Source organism: Stylophora pistillata, chromosome 7 (assembly GCF_964205215.1).
Source record: "Stylophora pistillata chromosome 7, jaStyPist1.2, whole genome shotgun sequence".
Classification (NCBI taxonomy): Eukaryota; Metazoa; Cnidaria; class Anthozoa; order Scleractinia; family Pocilloporidae; genus Stylophora; species Stylophora pistillata.
In genome coordinates this window covers 5,717,593-5,741,163 of record NC_142525.1, presented here as the reverse complement: position 1 = coordinate 5,741,163, position 23,571 = coordinate 5,717,593, and the positions used below count along the sequence as shown (strand labels likewise).

The window sequence follows — 23,571 nt, the reverse complement described above, 5'->3', positions numbered from 1 at the left end:
TGTGCGTAATAGACAACTATGGGTAACATCAATTAGTGTCTGAGACAACCAACAACATAGTCCAACATGATAAAGAAGTAAAACTAACTAAAAATGGGTTAATAAATAAACCTAACCCAAAAATGACCCCAAATAAACATCTTCTCTGTGTATTTATCGTAATTAACGATGTTGAATTTGTAAACGAGGATCAGTGAATAGTAAGAGCTATCGAAACCAAAATGGCAACGGCTCGCACTAATAAGTTCTTTATATAGCCTTATCTAGCCTTCTAAAAGTTACTTAAATGCTCCCAGATAAGACTTAACATTTAGACGAACAGACTTAGATGAAAAAACTTTGGAACGAAAAGACTTGGACGAAAAGACTATTGGACAAAAAGACCGTAATTCGGTTAAAAGTATTAGTGTACTAGCACTGCAAATGAAAGAAAGAAATGGTTTGGCCCATGAACAGCCTAGGATCCAACGATCATAACTCAAATATCTAAGGTAACCATAACCATAACGTGTCTCTAACATCATCAACTCAAAACCGGAAAGAAGTGCAAAGCCTTCTAGAAGTGCCTGAATATTATCACAGGATCAGTCTTAACTTCCCACGGCAGTGAGGAGCGTAATATAAATGAGCTACAGTGTAAGCAACATGAAAATTAGAAAAAGCCGCAACAAACTCTAGGAAGCACCTCCACTAGGGTCATCTTAGGACGGTAGAGAGAATTTTAGGGGGGCAATACAATGTTATTAAGGTTAAAATGGTTCCATTCCTTCCATTTCTCCTATCTAGTGTTTAGGTGCATGGAGGTGGGCTGTAGCTAGGGAGACCCCTTATCTCTCAAGATATTAGAAGCCCCTTTCCTCCTTCTCACCCTAGGTTGCACATCCTTTACTGTCCCATTGTTTCATCTAAACAAGATCACGTGCGATTTTATCTTATTAATATCTTAAAAAACAGAATAATTTAGAATTTTCATTCATTGCGTTAAAAATTAGATCATTCGTTGGGTTCAAATTTAGAATAAGATAAAATTCAGATCATTCATTGGGTTACAAAAAAATAAGGAAAAATAGAAATTACTCAATTGTTCTGTTGTACGCCAAAATGTGCCAATTTTCGCAGCTCGGTGGCGGTGAAGCTTGTGGCCGAGTTTATCGTGTGCATGCAACGTCTTCAAGAAAGGTTGTAAGACCTGGGCAGCCATTCCCTGAATGTCAAACAGTACTAAGTTCGTCGAAGAAGAGTTTGTTCCAAGAGTTTGTTGCGGTTTTTTCTAATTTTTTCTCATTTTCATGTTGCTTACACTGTAGTTCATTTATATTACGCTCCTCACTGCCGTGGGAAGTTAAGACTGATCCTGTGATAATATTCAGGCACTTCTAGAACATCTTATTTCCGTTTATAAGAAATATCTAATAAGAAACATCTTCCTCCTACTAAGAAACTTCTTCTGTCAAAGGCCATAAGATTTAACCGTCAACCGTACTACTCCCCACTGAGATTAAATTGACAATAACTGATAACGTAAGAAGAGATCCCGTTTTTCATGCTTAATACGATCAGCCTATCTTAGATTTCCCGGATGATATTTTCACTTCTAGAAAAACGATAAAGCAAAGTCTGCGTCTTTTGCCTCAAAGAGCAATTTTTATTTTTGCCACAGAGCCGTGCAATCAAATTCAGTATACGTAAGCGTGCTCAAAGTCCCGATAGTGTATGCTGATAGTGTGAGCAAACCGCTTCGCTAGAAATTTCTCTTTTTCGCCCGAGTGGCCATGGTTAGCGCGGGGAAAAACTAATACATTTCGCTACAATAATGGATACAAACAGAGACTCGGCCCACCAGTCCCAAAACGAAGACAATTTTCCCACCTTTTCACTTGGGCTAGAGTTCTTAAATGAGGCAAAAAAAAAGAGAAAAACAACGGAAAAGGAGACTCGGCATTAGCGCCATCACGATTCGCTTCACTGTCCGACAGTGAAATGAAAGTGCCATTTCATTCACATTCACTCATTTTAGTTTCATTTCATTCACCCGGAAGGTCCTGACTAATCTATTACCCAGATCCTCTCGTTTACCTCTAGGGTCTGGGTACGAGACTAGGTCCTAGCCCTGTCAAGAGCCGCACCTTATCTTAGCGGGGTGGGGTGGGGTGGGGGTACCTGGGCTACTACAGAATCCACTGATCTCCAAGGCAATTTAATAATGACCTCATCTTACAATCTTTCTTTTTCAGCGTGTTCTATTGATCAGCCCGTGCGTCATGTCCGCCATATCTCAAGCGGGTTTCGATGTCATGGGGTAACTCCCGTAAGGAGCTTGCGGAAAAAAATATTATTCTAGCGCGGGATTACCCGAACAACCCTGTTTGATCGAGTCCGTGATCTTTGATTCATTATGCATAGACGTCTTTTGACTACTTGTGACATACATAACTTTACCGCAGTTTTTCCTCTCTTGTTCATCCTCTTCCATCGTCGCACATTTTTTTCCATTCCCTTTATGTTATTTTAAGTCTGGTGAACCTGTTTTATAATCCCGGGTTTGAATTCCCCCTCCCCATGTTTTCTTCCTTTTCCTCTCCAATTCTTTTCCCAGAAATTCTCTGATAAAATTAACAGTTGACAATATCTGATGAGTAGGGTAGGGTAGGGAAAGTTCGAACACCTGCATAATCTGTGGCTGCCGCCAGTGTCCTTTTTTTTCTCTTTTTTTTCCTTTCGCCTTTTTTCAATTAGCAAGACAATTCACTCGTTCATCCAGTAATCATTACCAAAGTAAAACCGAATTCCTAAAGCATACATACCACATTGAACCAATTGCGTCAATTTCCAAAAGATCTCAAGCAAAAAAGTTGACATGAAGTAAGGAAACAGAAAACGAAGGGGCATCGAGATCAAACAGATTTTCCGGAAGAATGCAGGAAAAAAATAACTAAACGCACATAGAGAATACATGGAGAAACCTTGAAATTCTGCTGAAAATACTTTTATTTACATCAGTTAAAAGTCTTAAGAAGTACATTTATCGTTCAAATGAAGCTCTTACTAAATTAAATAATCTTAGTGAATAGATGCTACATAAAGTCTTGCATTAATATTTATATCGATAATTAGAAGCTACTGTACCATGATCTACCCTGCTTAGGGTAAGAGCCGCGAATCCCTGATTATTCGCTACATTATCACTTCTTAAAATTGGTCAGAGCACAAAGTATAAAATTTCAGGGGAAGCCCATCTAACTCGGTTAGAGATGGATGACACTCTCGCACAGCAGTCAGACCAGCAGCAGCACCAGAATTACCAAAATAATTTAAAGGTCAATTCGACACTTCTAGAGATGTGTTTTCTTTCAAATACTTACTTAGTCAGAGCAGCAGCACCAGCTTCACAAATGTTATTTCCGTTCAGAAATAACATTTCTAGAGATGAATTTTTCCTGGGACTGCGCTGCCAGAATGCCAAATGTAAACAGAAGCACTTCTCTCAGCTGATAGCGATATCGTCTGTCAGCATTTATGCTGTCTGTGCTTATTTATTTCTTGATAAGCTGACAACCGAGACAGAGTGCTGCGAAGAATTGTTGGAAAGTCTTGTGAAGAAAGCCATAACGTTTAGTCGGTCTTACTTTACTACCTCAGGGCTGAACTAACAGAAATGCAAATCCAGGTAAATCGCTTTCCTTTTTTTTTCCAAGCTCCTTCTCGTCGAAGTCCAAGTTGTCTTCTAATAATTTTCATTTTTGCATTCATAAATGCACTCTTATATAACAGTCATACTATTTCCGGCTTCCCTATTCCGGACTTCCCGGTTTAACTGTGTCGCCATACTTTTCATAAGGTTCTCTGCTGTTTCCTCGCACCGTGCGGCTAGAATGCCAAATGTGAATAGAAGCACTTCTTACAGCTCGTGGCGATATCGTCTGTCAACAGCTATGCTGTCCGTGCTAATTTCCTTATTGATAAGCTGACAAACGAGATTCAAGGCGGCGAAGAACTCTTGAAAAGTCTTGTGAAGAAAGCCATAACGTCTAGTAGCTCGGAGTTTACTGCGTCCGGGCTGAACAGAGAGAAATCCAAGTTCTGGTAGATCACTTCCTTTGTGTTTTCCAAGCTCATTGTCGTCAAAGTCCAAGTTGTCTTCTAATAAACCTTTCAAAGCTATCGAGCCAAGGTGGTTCAGTTGGCTTTCGTAAAGTCCAACAGGGTCCTCTTCACCAGATATTGACACCTGACTTTGAAAGGGTTTCCATCGTTTGCGCACTGGCGTGGCGCACAAAAATACAAAACATCTGGTTTCGCCCAGTGATTTGATGGCTTTAGCTATGCCATTCAAGAAAAACGGGGTGGCTTATTTGAGGGGGGTTAATGGACGTTTTACGGTATTAGTTTTCTGCAGGGGCCCATTCTCGAAGAATTCCACCTTAAATTTCACTTGAAAAACCGATATCGGTTTTTCGAGTGAAATTTAAGGTGGAATTCACTCGTCAGGCATTGAATTTTCCTATTTACTTCAATGACTCACAACTGAATGAGGCTAGTGTCCGGTCTTAATTAATTCGTTGTTTGTTTCATCTCAAGCAGGAGAATTTTGGTAGTTTAAAATAATACATTTCTACAAGGTAAATGAAAGGATAGTGAAACTTTTCGAGCATAGATAAAGCTGATTGTTTCGCTATATATATAAATACAGGTACGCAGAATAGTTTGACCAACATTCAAGTGATAACACTAGTGCTGCAATTAGATATTTAACAACAAGATAGCTTTCGTGAGGTTGATGCTGACTTGATTTTCGTTCTTTTCAGGGATTCGTCCATTCTGTAAAGTTACAGTTTACGGCATGCAGAAGTTAATGACACCTTCAGGTTTAGAGGGAACCTTAAACGTTTAAGGTCGGCTGTAATTTGTTTAACTTTTTTTAAGTACATACATTTTTGCAAACTTTACATCCTTCAGTAAAGACAGTGAACATTTTTTTCCTAAATCGCCAGCATGCAGCCTGCATTGAAAGGTACAGTTTGTTTTGCTAGGGCATATTTTAGAGTTTCCTCACTTCAATCAACAACCTTTTTTAGTCTTCGATGTTTTTTAGAAGTCTTTTTGCTAGGCGGGAAGAAAATTTTGAAACCCCTATCTTAAATCACAACAGAACAGTTTTATGGGCCCTTTAAGTTACCGGGACCTTCGAGAATGGGCCCCTGCAGAAAACTAATACCGTAAAACGTCCATTAACCCCCCTCAAATAAGCCACCCCGTTTTTCTTGAATGGCATAGCTAAAGCCATCAAATCACTGGGCGAAACCAGATGTTTTGTATTTTTGTGCGCCACGCCAGTGCGCAAACGATGGAAACCCTTTCAAAGTCAGGTGTCAATATCTGGTGAATAGAGTGAACCAGATATTTTTAGAATGAAAACCACACTTTTATTTCAAACTCGTGGAGAAAGCAGTGCCTCACATTTTACAATCTGCAGCAAAAAAACTGAAAGTACAAATTATGGAGTTATTTAAGACAGAGATTTGCCTGCTACCACTCAACTTGGCAAAATGTGACGCCGACAATCAACAACTGAATGGTCAAATCTTCAAGTGAAATGAAAATTTAAAAGCGTTCCGGTATCAAAGCAAGCTCGACAAAAAACCGGTAAGTGCTTTACAGTTATAAAAACAAGTGTATTCAAAATATAATGATTAAGACTGGAATTTCTCGGTAAACTCTGACGAAAAACAATTAAAAAAAAGTTAAAAGTCACAATTTTAACTGTTTTTCTTTCCTTGCAGGGAGTCGCTCGTTGGTATCAATGCTAGACTGAAAGTTTATGGAAATATTTACTGGACACTTATTCAAAGTTACTCCAGTAAACATCCCGCCAACTGCTCCTGCCATCAGGTAACTAGAACGACTGGCATTGCTGTCAAGGTCACTAGTAGCTGCTGTGTTGCTTGGCGTGGCTGAGCTATTGAGAACAATCTCCCGTAAAGCATGACTTGAATAGCCGTTGGTAGTTGTCGTGCTTGGCGTGGGTTGAAACCGGCCAACTTATTCGACATTTGCCCACTGTTTTTCCAGAGGATTATGGCTGTAGCTGGATATGGATTCCGGATTGGAGTGGCCAGTGAGCTCTGATATCTCCACTGGGTCGAAATCATCACTGAGCGCTTGGATGACAGTTTTACGACCACTCGAATTTGTGAATTTGCCGTCTAGTGTTTTTTGAAACTATGTTGTATCTAAAAGAGGCCAGTTCGCCGTCTGTATAGGGTACAATGGTTTGGATTTCCGGAAAAGATGCTTGACCCTTTTGGGCATTGATACCTGTTTTGGTTTTCTTTCGTAACGCTAGTTTGGTTTTTCTCGGCAAGAACTGTCGTTTGGCTTTCTTCTCTCGTCTCTGGCATTTTGATTTTTTTTCTATGCGTTTTCTCGTACTTTTGAGCGTGAGTGGTTTTTCCTCCAGTTTTCTATAAATTTGAATTTCAATTCAAAATTTGGAAGACATTCGTTTCCTATAAATTTGTTCATTTGTTCATATTTTCGTAGCACTAGTTGTATTTACGTTTTTACGTTCGTAACAATAATTCAGTGCTGGCGACTTTATGCATTAGTGCGATTCCACGCTAAATACTCTCTCTTCCGGTTGACGTATTGACCAATAAAAGCGCGTGTTTACCCTAAGCTATGCGATTCTGCTGCATATAGTTATGAAAATTGAAATTTTATGCGAAAGAAACTTTCGTTATCTCAATTCTAGTTTATTTCTTTAGTTACATCCCGTCAGCCAATTGCATGACAAAAGCGTGACAGCTTGTGAAAGCTCCACGCTCCTCGTGTGCCTCTCGCCTTGCGGTAGTGCAATACACAAATAATGCATGTTCTACTTGGTTTTGCTTCACAAAGCTGACTAAGTAATAACTCAATGGGAAAATTGCCATTCATTCAGCATATCACAGCACAAGGATAAATACATGCATAGGGACAGCAATCGGACTGGTCCACGATCAAACATACTCTCATTTTGCGTCAAGAAAGATTTATGGATTAGGCCTGTCTATTAAAAGCGAAAGAACGTGGAATGAATGCAGTCTCAACACAGGAAGAGGAAACGTAAGAGTTGAAAGGTGATGACCTTGATGCTCCTCACATCATCAAGTTACAGACAAACCTGATGCTGTCACAGTTGTTTTAGATCTCATTTAACTCGCTTTTGCGAGTAATGGTCTCAGTTTATAGTGAAAACTAGAAATGTCTCTGTGAAATGATGAAAAAAAAAAAAAAAAACAACGAATTTAAGGTGAACTTACGTGAAATTTGTTTTTAGGTCGAGGTATGCTGCCTCTAGTTAGGCGTGATATTGTTTCCCCTACCTGTGATCTCGTTGTAAAGTTACTTTCCGTCAGTTAACTGTACTGTATTAATTAAGTAACTCATGGACCTGAAGAATCTTTTCCTGTTTGCGTAACTGGTTGTGCTTCCAGACAACGACGAAAAAGTGAACTAATCGAGGATGTTTGCTTTAAAGAGCCTGAGCGTAACCAGCCAATCATTGCCGGACTATCAGATCACGAGATTGAAAGACAGAAATCTAAAGTAGAGTAATAACTCTGGTAACTTGAAGCTGCAATTGCTGGTTTAGTTGCCGGAAAAATAGCTCAATGTAAATTTGTCTGTTGGCACTTATACCTTAGCCACTAAGACAGCAATAATAGTGATGAAAAAGTTTATGCGCTAAAGAGACCCCGTGAGCGCCGCGTGCATCACGCCTCTCCCGTTTTATGCACAACAGCTGTCACGAACTTCACGCTGCACGCGCGTCTGTTCGCTGGTGAAATACACGATCGAGTAGTGTTCGTTCTAATTTCCTTCGTTCCACACAGCCAAGTATAACAGAATAAGTTAAAGTGGGGGAGGGGGGGGGGGGGGACGCCATTCATTCAATAGAACACATTACATGGAAATATATAAATATCTGCAATTCAGGACGGAAAAACATGAATCAATATTTTAGGTCAAGATTTTGTTACTCTCGCAGAAGCTGTTGTGGATATTTTAGAACTTGTAGGCTGATTTTACGGCTGGCATGCAAAAACAAACAAGCGGAGATTCTGGATTTATCTCCCCTGGAATGATAATCACATGGAACCGCATATGAATTTGATGAGCCAACTATTCTACTTTCATTCGATACCAATTCACCATAGAGAAAAAAAAAAGTGCAATAACGCGACTCAACTCCCCAAGACTAATGGCGTAATTTCTTTCAGTTCGTATTATGCTTATTGTACGATTTTACGCCGTTAGCAAACAGTGTTATTTCTTTTAATAAGCAATGCACCGTTCATACAACCAGACTTAACTATCAAGCCGCTTAGAGTCTTTTCTACTTCCTTAGTGTTTAAAGTAGATCCATGTTTCAATTGTAACGTCGTGGAAGGAGTGACTTTGTGAAAAGATAGAAAGTAAGTTAATTTCAAATTTACACATTGAAAGCTAATTTGACGATGGCTGACGTTGTGGAAGAATAATTACTTCGCGACCAAAATCTCGACGAAACTGATATTCTTTGTACCTTGAACTGACAACCTTTCTACAGGAGTTATTTTGAGCGAGAGATGTGACTTGATCATGTCCATACAAGTAAGGGTCCGTCGTTTAACAGCGAGATCACGTGCACTGATCAGCCCCCAAAAACACGAAGATAGAACAGAAAAATTGAAAGTAGTAACTTCTCTGCTTCAGTCAGAGAAATGATAAAGTCACGCGAGGTAAAATCCTCACTGAATGTTCTTTTGTTGCCTTTGATCTCGTTGTAACGTTACATTCCGTGAGTTAATTTTGCAAATACAGTGACTCGTGAGCCCCAGTTCACATTAAAGGCGCTTCTAGAGGAAGACGATCAAGCGATAAAGCCAGTTCCTCCGAAACTTTGTTGTCTGCGTTACACGACGTTGAGATCGCGAAGATGATTACAGGTAGAACCGCATAACTGAGTTAAATCTCGCATTCTGATTGGTTATCGAAGCGAGGTATTTATAGTAGAATTGCATGTTGAAAACAAGGCAAAGTGATATTGTTTCGCATCTCTTGTTTCGCGCTCACGATAAAAACAAACAATGTTCCTGTATTTTCTTAGATTTTCCTTCTTTTATTAAGTTCTGCAATTCAAGGAAAATTCTTTACCTGACTCGTGAATTTGCCGTTGTATTACACTCGAAAACCGATATTTCACTTATCGCTTCACGATTCGTGCGACATCGGTTTTCGAGTGCAATTTAACATCGAATTCCCTTGTCCAGCAATGAATTTTCCTACAGAAATACAGCTATTTTTTTTTAATTATAATCTTTTGGCAGATACCTAAAATTAACCCGACTCTTCATTCTTCTAGTACAATTATTGGGTTCGTAATTCTGTGGGTTTAAATCAAAAGTCAAAATAAAGAGAGCCTGAGAAATCTCATCCCGCAGGCCTTACGTGATCGCGTCCCTCCACGCTCCTCGCGTGCTTCTGGCTCGATTGGGGAATATATGTTTCAGTATTCAGTTTTCACCTTTCGCCTCACAGAGGTGAATGGAAATTATTTATTTAAATGTCAAAGTTTCAGACACAAAAAGCATAGAAACTCAAATACTGACCTGCCTTTCAGTTGCTAGATCACATCAAAAGACTAAACACATTTGCTGGATCAATTTGAGACAACAGAAACTAAATTAAAGGAGAAGCTGATAATTTTCTTCTTAAGACTTTCTCACTCTGGAGAATGTCATTGTAGAGATATTAGCCATTAAAATGATGTCACGCGAACGTCTTAGCGAAATATTCCTTGTTCTTTGTGCTCCTTATCTTGAGCTATACTTTAAAAATGAGTGTTATGCACGAATTCTGTAAGATATGTAGGCGTTTGACGACCAAAAAGGGAAAGGAAATGCTTGAAGAGCCCCGACATCGTTTAAACATTTTAATTTGAGGGTGCAAGGTCTACCACGCTTCCGTGATGAGGCTTGAGACAAACACAATGCCTAATTGAGATTTTAAGTTGAAGCGTCCTTTGGCTGCACTTCGTTTGCAATAATTTCAGCGTAAGGCCAATGTGCCGAAATTGTTCTGTAAAAGCACGCAGCAAACATTGAATCATGCAACCGAGATATGACATCGTCTTAACTTTGAGATTTGGGTATGCTACGTTTGGATAAGTGATGAAAAAAGTATGAGTAAGGGTTGTTGATCTTCGCTCCTGTTGTGGAATTACTTTCCTCGAGTGATTTTCGTAAATGATGCAATTAATCAATCCTGTAGAATCTTCTCAGGGAAAGTTGGCGCCAACAATGGCGCCACATTATGGAACAGTTTACCACGCGATATAAGGAACACAGAGTCTCTGGGGTTATTTAAACGTAAGATCAATGACATTTTTTAAGTCTAACGCACGGCATTCACGGAAAACAGCTTTAGTGTTATAGTATGTAGTTTTAATTTTAAATATCTTAGCGTATGTGATATGTATTTTTATAGGCTGATGAATCGATCGTGTCTAAATAAAGATTACAATACAATACAATACAATAGTTAACCCTTTCACTCCCGAGATCCCAATAGCAGTTCTCCTTACTGTCTTCGATACAATTCTTATGATACTATTTTGGAGAATTTGGTATTGGATCAATTGATATTTTTCTTTTTTCTCGTTATTTGTCGGCTTGGTATTGTAACGAGTTAAGAAGGAGAAATTCCAACAAAAATTGGGGGCGTTGAACACCAGATAATGTGATCACGAGATGATAAGGCGGATTGCGGAAATCAGTCGTCGCCGACACAGTGTAAAGGTAGGACTATAGAAAGGTGACAGCAGTTTGACTATCAATGAGAGGGGGGATATTGTTATGAAACAGTGTAAAGGTAGGACTATAGAAAGGTGAAAGCAATTTGACTACCAATGAGAGGGGGGATATTGTTATGAAACAGTGTAAAGGTAGGACTATAGAAAGGTGAAAGCAATTTGACTACCAATGAGAGGGGGGATATTGTTATGAAACAGTGTAAAGGTAGGACTATAGAAAGGTGAAAGCAATTTGACTACCAATGAGAGGGGGGATATTGTTATGAAACAGTGTAAAGGTAGGACTATAGAAAGGTGACAGCAATTTGACTACCAATGAGAGGGGGGATATTGTTATGAAACAGTGTAAAGGTAGGACTATAGAAAGGTGACAGCAATTTGACTACCAATGAGAGGGGGGATATTGTTATGAAACAGTGTAAAGGTAGGACTATAGAAAGGTGAAAGCAATTTGACTACCAATGAGAGGGGGGATATTGTTATGAAACAGTGTAAAGGTAGGACTATAGAAAGGTGAAAGCAATTTGACTACCAATGAGAGGGGGGATATTGTTATGAAACAGTGATGTGATGAAAAAGAGAGTCATGTCCTGAGGGGCGTTTATTTTTATGCAGAGGGTTTTGAGGGTAACATGTTGTGGTATAAAAAAAGGCGTATGAATATTTCCGGTTGATGAATGAATTTATTTGTAAGAGGGCTCTGATAATGTTGGACTCTTGACCACGAGAGAGACTTTTAAAGAGAGTATCTTTTCAGTTGACATGCTATTTATTTGAAACTTTCTGTAAAGAAACGTTCGACAAAATTACACCGAGTAGTCTGATTGTAACTTCTCATTCAAACCTCTTCCCTCTAACTACACAATGTCTTTCGTTTGCGCTTTCATCTCATGTTGGGTCTATGGGTGAAAATGTATGTTCAAGGTAATAATAGGGACCTTAAGAAACCACGACGGCGACGCCAAGGAAGACTTCGATTAAAGAATGAATTTCTTCTCTTAATTAGAATTTCAAAAATGGCTGCAGGACCTTACTGTACTGTCTCATACAGCGCCACAGCTCAACTTGAGCAGTACGTATAAATTAGCCGTTGAGTTCCAAATGGAAATTAAAATAATTTGCCGTCGTGGTTTCGGTTCGCAGACGACGCAAATTTTGGCGATTTCACGTCGTTGTTTTGCATAGGACGGCTAAGAAATGTGCAAAATTTCAAAACGCACGTGCTAAGCTTATTTTTTGCCAATTAGATCTCTTGTTTTTCCACATCCTCGTTGCCGTCTTCGTCGTGGTTTCTTGAGGTCCCTAATTACGTAGCTACGGCGGAGCTGAGGACGCAGGGGGGGGGGGGGGTAAGGACTAGACGATAGTGTGCTTATGTATGTAATACATAAGAACAATAAAAGAGAAAGGAAAAGAAAACGAAGCCTGATAATAAAAGCGAGAGCATTAATTGGTTTTATCAACTGAATTGATAACATAAATTGGCCAGGCGAACGCCAACCCTTCGTCAGAGCCAATAGACAAAGGGCTAGGGCTCGAAAGGTCTTCTTACGAAACTCTTTACGGTGGCCAATTTGCAATTTTAATTCAGTGAATAAAACCAAATCATCTTGTTATATCCCTTCACAAAATTAAAGAACTAGAGCGATGTGCGGGGCGATAAAATAGATACCCATTTCAGTAAACTTGACTTCCACTCGCGTATGTCAAGGGTTGGGCGTGTGTGTTTGTGAGGGGGAATGGGAAGAAAAGGGAACTCCAAAAGGAGAATGTGCACCCTCGATGTAACTTGGTTGCACCCTCGGTGTAAACGTCACCTCCTACAAGGGTACATGAGGGAGGGGGGAGTTAGGGAGACATTTGAATCCCTCCTTCTAAAATTGACCTCCTCTCCCGATGCATGATGGGAAAGGGGGAGTTACTCCCAAAAGGAGCATGCGAAAAAGGGGTAATTTTTAGGGTCGGATTTCCCCAGCAACCATTTTTGATCGATTATACGATCTTTCTCTTATTATACATGGATGTCTTCTCACTAATTACGACATGCACAACTTTAATTCGGTTTTTTGCTCTCTTCTCCATTCTCTATCGTCATCGTACGCTTTTTTTCATTCATTTTACATCGTTTAAAGGCTGTGAACCTGTTATACAAACCCAGGTTTCAATTTCCCCCTTCCGCAGTTTTCTTGCTCTTTCTCTTATACTCGCTCCTATCTCAAAATTCTGCGATAAAAGAAACAGCTTACAATATTAGAGGGGAAGGGAGGGGTAGGGAAAGTAAGAACACCTGGGTAATCTGTAGCTGCGGTCAATGTCCTTTTCCTCTTTTTTTCCCCTTTCCTCATTTTTCACGGTTAGCAAGAAAATTCACTCTTTCATTCAGCATTCCTAAAATGAGGAAAAACCCGATTTGTAAAGCATCCAAATTATATTAGACCATGGGTCAGTTTCCATGATATCGATAAGTAGAAGCTACTGTACATTTACTCTGGTCAGGGTACGAGTCGTGAGTCGCTGATTATTCATTACGTTATCGCCTTTTGAAATTGGTCCTTGGGCTGAGTACAAATTTTCTGGAAGAAGCCCGTCCAACTCGGTCAAAGATGGATTACACTCCTACAACAGTCAGAGCAGCAGCACCAGAATCACAAAAGTAATTTCAAGGTCAATGCAGCAATTTCCGAGATGAATTTTCTTTCAAACGCTCAAGGTTGTTGTCTCTTTTGCATTCATAAATGTAGTCTAATATATCAAAGATAGTTTGTGCGGCTTCCTAAGCCCCATCCTCCTGGTTTGACTGTGCTGCCACACTTTTCACAAGGTTCTCTGCTGTTTCCTGGGACTGCGCTGCCAGATAGATAGATAGCTTTATTAGGAAGTAAAATCATTGCAGCCCACGGGCCGGCTGAAATACAACTTACCTTACAATGGGAATAAATTATCTCTTACTCTAAGATAACTACAATAAAAGCCGCAAAGTGTAATCTACAATAAAATACAATGAGAGAAGTATCAAAAACCAAAATACAAATAATTAAGATAGCCACTAATAATTAAAACTGTTCTCCATGATAAATGTGTTTTTGAAACTAGTTGTCTTACAAATCGGTAGCTTGAAGTGTCTCTGGCTGCGGGTGCGATAGGTGGACTCGTTGCGTGGAGGCAGCAGATCATGGAGCTTGTGGTTCTCGTCCCTTAAGGCAATCTGATCAAATAGAGCATCACACAAGATCTCCCTCCTCTCGTACAGTGACGCAATGTCAAGAGCTACTAGAGCCTCAGCGTAGGATAAGTCAGGTTAAATCATCCGCAAAGCGCGTTTTTGCAACCTTTCCATTTCATTGGACAGATATTGCGGCAAAGAATGATGAAAAACTGGGCACGCATATTCTAATACAGGGCGTATACATGTTGTATAGAAAAGTGGCATATCCTCAGATGGAACTTTAGCGCGCTTTAGCTGTTTTAGGAAGTACAGACGCTTCGCAGCCTTTTTGCATATAGATTCTACATGTGCTTTCCACCTGAGGTTGTCCGAGACTATCACTCCTAACAACCTTGCGGATGAAACAACTTCGATTCGCTTGTCATTGATAGTAACATGATCAAACAGACTACCTGATCTGGAGAATGATATTCTCAGTTCTTTACATTTAGACTCATTGAGTTGGAAACCATCAACTTCTGACTGTCTTACAAGTTCATTTAAACGTAATTGCATGTAGCTAGACTCATTCTTCAATACTGATTCGACAAGAGTGGTGTCATCAACGTATTTCCAAATAATTGTGTCTGCTACAGAAAGATTATTTATCATGATAAGGAACAGCCAGGGGCCCAATTTCGTCCCCTGTGGTACCCCTGCAGGAACAGCTTCCCACTCCGAGAAGCAGTCGTGGCTCAGTTTTATCCTTTGTTTACGGTTCGTTAAAAAGTCCATGATCCAGCATAAAATCGGCCCAGAAAGCCAAATGTAAACAGAAGCACTTCTTTTAGCTCGGGGCGATATCGTCTGTCAACAGCTATGCTGTCCGTGCTAATTTCTTTCTTGATAAGCTGACAACTGAGATAGAATGCTGCCAAGAATTCTTGGAAAGTCTTGTGAAGAAAGCCATAACGTCTAGTCGCTCTTAGTTTACTGCCTCGGGGCTGAACTGACAGAAATCCAAATCCAGGTAAATCACTTTCCTTTTTTTTCCAAGCTCCTTGTCAAAGTCCAAGTTATCTTCAAGTAGACCTTTCAAAGCTATCGAGCCAAGGTGTTTCAATTGGCTTTCGTAAAGTTCAACAAGGTCTGCGCCGTTTTCTGGAAGTTATTTCGTCGCTCTATATCTTCTTAGTACACACTTCACTATGTCCACGTACAGCTCCGATCTGCTTTCAGGAAACGAGCCGTTAATTTCTTCCCAGACCAGGCAAAAAAGCGCACAGTTAAGAGGATTCGCTGCCATGGCTCCAAGTTTTCGATCGTAGTGCAGCCGGTCTGTTAGCTCGTTGGCCAATTTCTTCCCTGTTTTGAAATATTTGTTCAACTTGATAAAGCTTCTTGCGTCTTCATCAGTGAATCCCTCGACCTCCAGAAGCGTGTCGCAGTATTTTCGAACTTTGACTCCAGCTTCGTGCCGTGCCGTAACAACCACGCGACATTTTGGTAGCACTCGGCCTTCGACAATTTCTGAAAAACTTGGTAGCTTCTCAGAAACTTCATCTAATCCATCGAGTACAAGGAGAACTTCAGATTGACTGTGGCGAATGAAGTCGAAGAATCTCTTTCTTTGGTCGTCACCGACATCTCGAGGTAGAAGTTGATCATCAATGGCTTCCCAAATGTCAGACTGAACTTCACGACATTTAATCAAAAGCACTATGAGGAATTTTGCGAAGTAATTTCCGGTTGTGCGTTTTTGAGAGGCCTAGTCGAAAACAATTTTCTTGCAGTTAGTTGTCTTTCCCATGCTAGGCTTTCCCTCGAGTAAAACAACTCTTGGTTCTTCACATTCCTCTTGCGGGTTGAATATCTCAGACATTGTGACAAATCGGACCGTAGCTGTTCCTCTCGCTCTCTTTTTGTAGACGACTTTATGTCTGGTGTAGAAGTCTCCAAAAGAAAAGTTTAAGTGGTCACACCAGGGATGGAGGTTTATCGTACCCTCTCGAATTTCGTAGAGTTGGCGAATGTTCTCAATCATTTTGGTGGGATCATAACCATCTATAATAAGAATAGATCTCGTAAGGTATTGAGTCAAACTATTGAAACCACATTGGTTTTTCGAAATATTGTAAAATAACTTTTACTCCAAGCGAAAATCGCTTCAGCACTTCAAAGGCCCGTTTTTAACAGCGCCAATCATCAAAAATGGCACACATTGAACTACTCGTCTTTTCACAACGCTCTCGTCTGAGGAATTTACTTGGCTTCATGTAGTTAGACCGATCCTTTGTGAGAACAAGTCACATGATATTTTGTTTTCAACGGTTTTAAGCTAAAAACTATTTTCCAGTTTGACTATTACTTTGCCTTTGCCGCTATGACCGTAAATATGCAACTTTTAATCTTGGCTCAGCGCAAAATTCCAAGTTCTTCCCGATGATATATTGATTTAAACTAAAGAAATAGAATAGGTTGGAGGAGTATGGAAACATAAAAACATGTTGCGGTTTCGGCGAACTTCTTGTACAGCCAATCAACAAAATATGCCGCATGGTCACGTTAATCCAAAATGTTTCTTATTATCCATTTAGAGGGTGTCCTTATTAATATTAGGTGAAGAGCAGTCATTTTAAATTGGATAATGTATCCTGTGATTTTATAGTGAGCTAATTCATTCAAAGGACCCATCTGATGTGTTTATAACCCAAAAGTTCCCATTAAATCACCAGAAAATAATATATTCACGAAAGCACACTAGGTAAGCCAAGTGGATTATCCTTTTTATCGATTTTTCAAGACTTGATAAACTGAAAGGAAATGCTCATAAACGTCATGAATATTGTGCCACGCAACGTAATCATGCGAAATTCAATTACTAGCTAGGCTGCTTAAAATAAGAAACGCGTGTATTAATTTCCAAATGAATTTTCCCACTCCTGCGCGCACAACTGACGCTATGATTTGTATTTTACAAGTAACGAGCCTAGTTTTCTACGGCGCAGCCAATGAGTGCCCTCTCCATCCTACTTTCAGCTCTTAACGCCTGTCGGTCCTTTGAACAAAGATGGTTATAGAAAAGACCGCAACTAGAAGGCATAATTCGAAGTAATTGTAAGAATATCGTATACTTCGCAATCCTTTTAAAATCGAGTGCTAACGAGAAAAACACTTATCATTTGGCGGGTGTGACTTGATTTTAATTGAAATTTCATTTGATTGTTATGATGTGCAGAAATTTTTCAAAAAATGTCTGATATACCAAAGAAGTTACCGCTATGATTGTGCGAAAAAACATAGCTTAAACTGAGATTCGTATTTCATATTTCAAAGTGTTTTCGTAGGCCACCCTATAAAGGAAAATCGGAGAAAAATAGTTTTCAGTTTACCCGAAATTTACGCACAAATCAGTGGCAGTTACAACTTGTCAATTATTATCGAATCGCAAAATTGAATTTGCCTCAAAGATTGCGAAGCACAAAAAAAGGAATCCAAACGTTAAATCTTACATTTTAAAATACGGAGACAAGAGGGCTTACTCCTATTAGGTAAGCACTCATATTGTATTAAGCGACACGATTCTGTTTCAGTGATGGCACCACTAGAATATATTTGCACTGAGATCAAACGTAGTTCATCTTCTTTTCAGTTCTCATTTAAAGCCTCATTACAAAAAAACGGTGGTCTGCGTCTCTGTCTCCCAGCCTATTGTGACCAAGTGACTGCACAGTTTCTTCAAACGAATATTCTTGTTTGTGACAATTGCTTGGTCGGTAGTTTTAGTCTGACAGGATCCCTGGAGTCTTCTATATTAACTTTTCATTGAACATTCCAAGCTTTGTTTCGCACATTTCTTCTGTCTCAAAGAAGGGGCGGGGGGGGGGGGATGGGTTCACGTTTATGCCGGATTGATGGTTAAAAATAAGCCCTTTTGACGGTTGATGGTTAACTTTTTTAGAATGTCATTTATAAAATATTTTTCCTTATGACGCATTTGTAAATAACTGTTAATTTATAACACCTTTTATTAACAAATAACAAACGTCTTACAACACCAGAAGTGTTTCTACACTGGAAATCAGTTCTATCGATGACCAGGTTTACTCGTGACTAGAAGTTAAAGGACTTACATAAAAGTATTTTTGGGATATATCAAAACTTTTATTAATAAACAACAGAACCCGACATTTGACGGCTAGCATTTGCTTTCTTATTTGACGGTTGACTGTAAAAAGATTGCGTTTAATTTTTGGCGGTTGATGGTTAATATTTTGGCCATTTGATGGTTGACGGTTAACCCCATTGAGACCCTCATAAAAAAAGGAAGGGGAGATCATAGCAATATTACAGAGCCAAGAGGGAGATCAAGTAAATTTTATCATGACACGACCGAAATCCTCCAAGACGCCGACACCTATCAGGCAAAGACGTCCTCTGCGATCGAAAGTGGACAGTATCAGCGCTTGAACAAAGATTCGAGAGACTGTTGAGGAGGTTGTCCTAGAAACTGCAATTGAAACGAAGCGGACATCTAGTAGAGGCCATCTACAAAAAGATGAGACCACGACTCGAACAGCTGCCCAGAATGTATGGTTTACCGAAGATTCATAAAGCCGATGTACCTCTGAGATCGCCTGAGTCAAGTGTGAACACCTTTGCAAAAAATTTGTCCACTCACTTAGCGAACATCTTATTACTGTTTATAAGAAATATCTAATAAGAGACATCTTCCTCCTACTAAGAAACTTCTTCTGTCAAAGGCCATAAGATTTAACCGTCAACCGTACCACTCCCCACTGAGATTAAATTGACAATAACTGATAACGTAAGAAGAGATCCTGTTTTTCATGCTTAATACGATCAGCCTCTCTTAGATTTCCCGGATGATATTTACACCTCCAGAAAAACGATAAAGCAAAGTCAGCTTCTTTTGCATCAAAGAGCAATTTTAATTTTTGCCAAAGAGCCGCGCAATCAAATTCAGTATACGTAAGCGTGCTCAAAATCCAGATAGCATACGCTGATAGTGTGCGCAAATCGCTTCGTTAGAAATTTTTCTTTCTCGCCCGAGCGGCCATGGTTAGCGCGGGGAAAAACTAATACATTTCGCGACAATAATGGATACAAACAGAGACTCGGCCCACCAGTCCCAAAACAAAGACAATTTTCCGACCTTTTCGCTTGGACTAGAGTTCTTAAATGAGGTAAAAAAAGAGAAAAACAACGGAAAAGGAGACTCGGCATTAGCGCTGTCACGTTTGGCTTCACTGTCCGACGGTGAAATAAAAGTGCCATTTCATTCACATTCACTCATTTCATTTTCATTTCATTTACCCGGAAGGTCCTGACTAATCTACTACCCAGATCCTCTCGTTTAACTCTAGAGTCTGGGTACGAGACTAGGTCCTAACCCTATCAAGAGCCGCACCTTATCCTAGCGGGGTGGGGTGGGGTGGGGGTACTTGGGCTACTACAGAATCCACCGATCTCCTTGGCAATTTAATAATGACCTTATATTGCAATCTTTGTTTCAGCGTGTTCTATTGTTCAGCGCGTGCGCCATGTCTCAAGCGGGTTTCGATGTCATGGGGTAACTCCCGTAAGGAGCTTGCGGAAAAAATTATTATTCTAGCATGGGATTACCCCAACAACCCTTTTTGATCGAGTCCGTGATCTTTGATTCATTATGCACAGATCTCTTGACTACTTGTGACATACATAACTTTACCGCGCTTTTTCCTCTCTTTTTCATCCTCTTCCATCGTCGCACATTTTTTTCTATTCCCTTTATGTTATTTAAAGGCTGGTGAACCTGTTTTACAATCCCGGGTTTGAATTCCCCCTCCCCAGGTTTTCTTCCTTTTCCTCTCCTACTCCTTTCCCAGAAATTCTCTGATAAAATTAACAGCTGACAATATCTGAGGAGAAGGGTAGGGTAGGGAAAGTTTGAACACCTGCATAATCTGTGGCTGCCGCCAGTGTCCTTTTTCTCTCTTTTTTTTCCTTTCGCCTTTTTTCAATTAGCAAGACAATTCACTCTTTCATCCTGTAATCGTGACCAAAGTAAAACCGAATTTCTAAAGCATCCATACCACATTGAACCAATTGCGTCAATTTCCAAAAGATCTCAAGCGAGAAAGTTGACATGAAGTAAGGAAACAGTAAACGAAGGAGCATAGGGATCAAACAGATTTTCCGGAAGAATGCAGAAAAAAAAACTAAACACACATAGAGAATACTTGGAAAAAACTTGAAATTCTGCTGAAAATACTTTTATTTACATCAGTCAAAAGTCTTCAGAAATACATTTATGGTTCAAATGAAGCTCTTACTAAAGTAAATAATCTTAGTGAATAGATGCTACATAAGTATTGCATTAATATTTATATCGATAATTAGAAGCTACTGTACCATGATCTACCCTGCTTAGGGTAAGAGCCGTGAATCCCTGATTATTCGCTACATTATCACTTCTTAAAATTAGTCAGAGCACAGAGTATAAAATTTCAGGGGAAGCCCATCTAACTCGGTTAGAGATGGATGACACTATCGCACAGCAGTCAGAGCAGCAGCAGCACCAGAATTACCAAAGTAATTTAAAGGTCAATAGGGCCCTTCTAGAGATGTGTTTTCTTTCAAATACTTAGCCAGAGCAGCAGCACCAGCTTCCCTAAGGTTATTTCCGTTCAGAAATAGAATTTCTAGAGATGAAGTTTCTTTTTACACATTCAGCCAGAGCAGCAGCACCAGCTTCCCCAAGGTTATTTCCATTCAGAAATAGAATTTCTAGAGATGAATTTTCTTTTTACACATTCAGTCAGAGCAGCAGCACCAGCTTCACTAGTGTCATTTTCATTCAAATCGAACAGTAACTTTCAAACAATCAGTTAGAGCAGCAGCAGCAGCATCACCAATTTCATTCCAAGACAAATCCAAATCTGTCAGAGATGTATTCTCTTTCAAACTCTCAGCCAGAGCAGCAGCACCAGCATCACCAATTGCATTACAAGACAAATCCAAATCTGTCAGAGATGTATTCTCTTTCAAACTCTCAGCCAGAGCAGCAGCACCAGCATCACCAATTACATTAGAAAACAAATTCAAATATGTCAGAGATGTATTGTCTTTCAAACACTTAGCCAGAGCAGCAGTACCAGCATCACCAATTTTATTAGAAGACAAAATCAAATTTGTCAGAGATGTATTCTCTTTCAAACAATCAGCCAGAGCGGCAGCACCAGCTTCACTAATGTTACTCTCATCCAAAACCAACGTTCCCAGAGACTTATTTTCTTTCAAACACTTGGTCAGAGCAGCAGCACCAGCATCACCAATTTCATTAGCAGACAAACACAAGACCGTCAGAGATGTATTCTCTTTCAAACTCTCAGCCAGAGCAGCAGTACCAGCATCAGCGATGTCATTAAAAGACAAATTCAAATCTGTCAGAGATGTATTCTCTTTCAAACATTCAGCCAGAGCAGCAGCACCAGCATCACCAATTACATTAGAAGACAAATCCAAACATGGCAGAGATGTCTTCTCTTTCAAACACTCAGCCAGAGCAGCAGCACCACCTTCACTAATGTTATTTCCAACCAACACCAACCATCTCAGAGATTTATTTTCTTTCAAACACTTAGTCAGAGCAGCAGCACCAGCGACACCAATTTTATTAGCAGACAAAACCAAGTGCATCAGAGATGTATTCTCTTTCAAACTCTCAGCCAGAGCAGCAGCACCAGCATCACCAATTGCATTACAAGACAAATCCAAATCTGTCAGAGATGTATTCTCTTTCAAACTCTCAGCCAGAGCAGCAGCACCAGCATCACCAATTACATTAGAAGACAATTTCAAATATGTCAGAGATGTATTCCCTTTCAAACACTCAGCCACAGCAGTAGCACCAACACAACTAATTTCATTAGAAAACAAATTTAATTCCGTCAGAGACTTCTTTTCTTTCAAACAATCAGCCAGAGCAGCGGCACCGTCATCACAAATTTTGTTCCCAGCCAAATCCAAACTTGTCACACTTGTATTTGTTCTAAGAATGTTGGCTAGTAAGATAGTCTTAGCCACTCTTAATGTGTCCAAATCATCAATGGTTTCAATTTGGAGACAAGGGCCAAGAGTGCGGGCCAATTTTACATCGAAATGATTTTCATTTTTGCATTCATAAATACAATCTAATAAAACAGTAGTTTTTGTTGCAATATTCCAAACTTTCGGGTTTAACTGTGTCGCCATACTTTTCATAAGGTTCTCTGCTGTTTCCTCGCACCGTGCGGCAAGAATGCCAGATGTGAACAGAAGCACTTCTTTCAGCTCGTGGTGATATCGTACGTCAACAGCTATGCTGTCCGTGCTAATTTCTTTCTTGATAAGCTGACGAACGAGATTCAAAGCGGCGAAGAACTCTTGGAAAGTCTTGTGAAGAAAGCCATAACGTCTAGTAGCTCGGAGTTTACTGCCTCCGGGCTGAACAGAGAGAAATCCAAGTTCAGGTAGATCACTTCCTTTGTGTTCTCCAAGCTCCTTCTCGTCAAAGTCCAAGTTGTCTTCTAATAAACCTTTCAAAGCTATCGAGCCAAGGTGGTTCAGTTGGCTTTCGTAACGTCTAACAAGGTCCGCCTCGTCGACTTCTGAAAGTTGTTTCTTTGCTCTGTATCTTCTTAGTATACAATCTACTATGTCCATGTACAGCTTACTTCTGCTTTCAGGAAATACACCGTTCAAATCTTCATAGACCAGGCAAAGAAGCGCAATGTTGAGAGGATTCGTCGACATTTCATGTAAGGTTTTATCATCATGCAGTCGTTCGATAAGCTGTTCGGCCAAGTTTGTCTTCTCTCTGAAGTACTTTTTGATGAAGGTTTTCACATCTTCTTCAGTGAATCCCTCCACCTCTAGTAGCGTGTCGCAGTATTTTCGAACTTTGACTCCAGCCTCGTGCCGTGCAGTTACAACCACGCGACATTTTGGCAGCTCTCGGCCTTGAATAATTTCTGAAAACATTGGTAGCTTTTTCTCAGAAACTTCATCCAATCCATCGAGTACCAGGAGAAGTTTTGATTGATTGTGGCGAATGTAATCGAGGAACCTCTTTCTTTGGTCGTCACTGATATCTCGAGGTAGAAGTTGATCATCAATGGCTTTCGAAAGGTCAGACTGAACTTCACGACATTTAATCAAAAGCACTATGCGGAATTTTGCCAAGTAATTTCCGGTTGCGTGTTTTTGAGAGGCCCAGTCGAAAACAACTTTTTTGCAGTAAGTTGTCTTTCCCATACCAGGCTTCCCTTCTATTAATACAACTCTTGGTTCTTCACATTCTTCGTGTGGGTTGAAGATTTCAGAAATTGTGACAACTTTATCCGTAGCTGTTCCTCTCGTTTTCTCCTTGTAGATGATTTTAAGTCTGGTGTAGAAGTCTCCAAAAGAAAAGTTCAAGTCTTCACACCAGGGAAGGAGGTTTATCGTACCTTCGCGGGTTTTGTAGAGTTGAGAAATGTTCTCAATCATTTCGGTGGGATCAAAGGCATCTAAAATAAAAATAATTCTCGTCAGGTGTTAAGTCAAACTG

General features: G+C 39.9%; 1 protein-coding gene across 4 annotated transcripts in view; it reads right to left on the bottom strand.

The window, feature by feature from the left end:
- Positions 1 to 23,571, bottom strand: part of LOC111341968 (uncharacterized) — a 229,902-nt gene that overhangs the window by 8,480 nt on the left and 197,851 nt on the right. For 3 of the 4 annotated variants that reach the window (XM_088726998.1, XM_088726997.1, XM_088726999.1), the window contains exon 11: positions 20,239 to 23,530. The exons of the other annotated variant lie outside the window; for it this stretch is intronic. In XM_088726998.1, coding sequence (XP_088583124.1) covers positions 20,835 to 23,530 — 2,696 coding nt within the window. In that variant the 3' untranslated portion in view covers positions 20,239 to 20,834. Of the gene's footprint in view, positions 1 to 20,238; positions 23,531 to 23,571 lie in introns of those variants that run through there. 4 annotated transcript variants of the gene reach the window in all.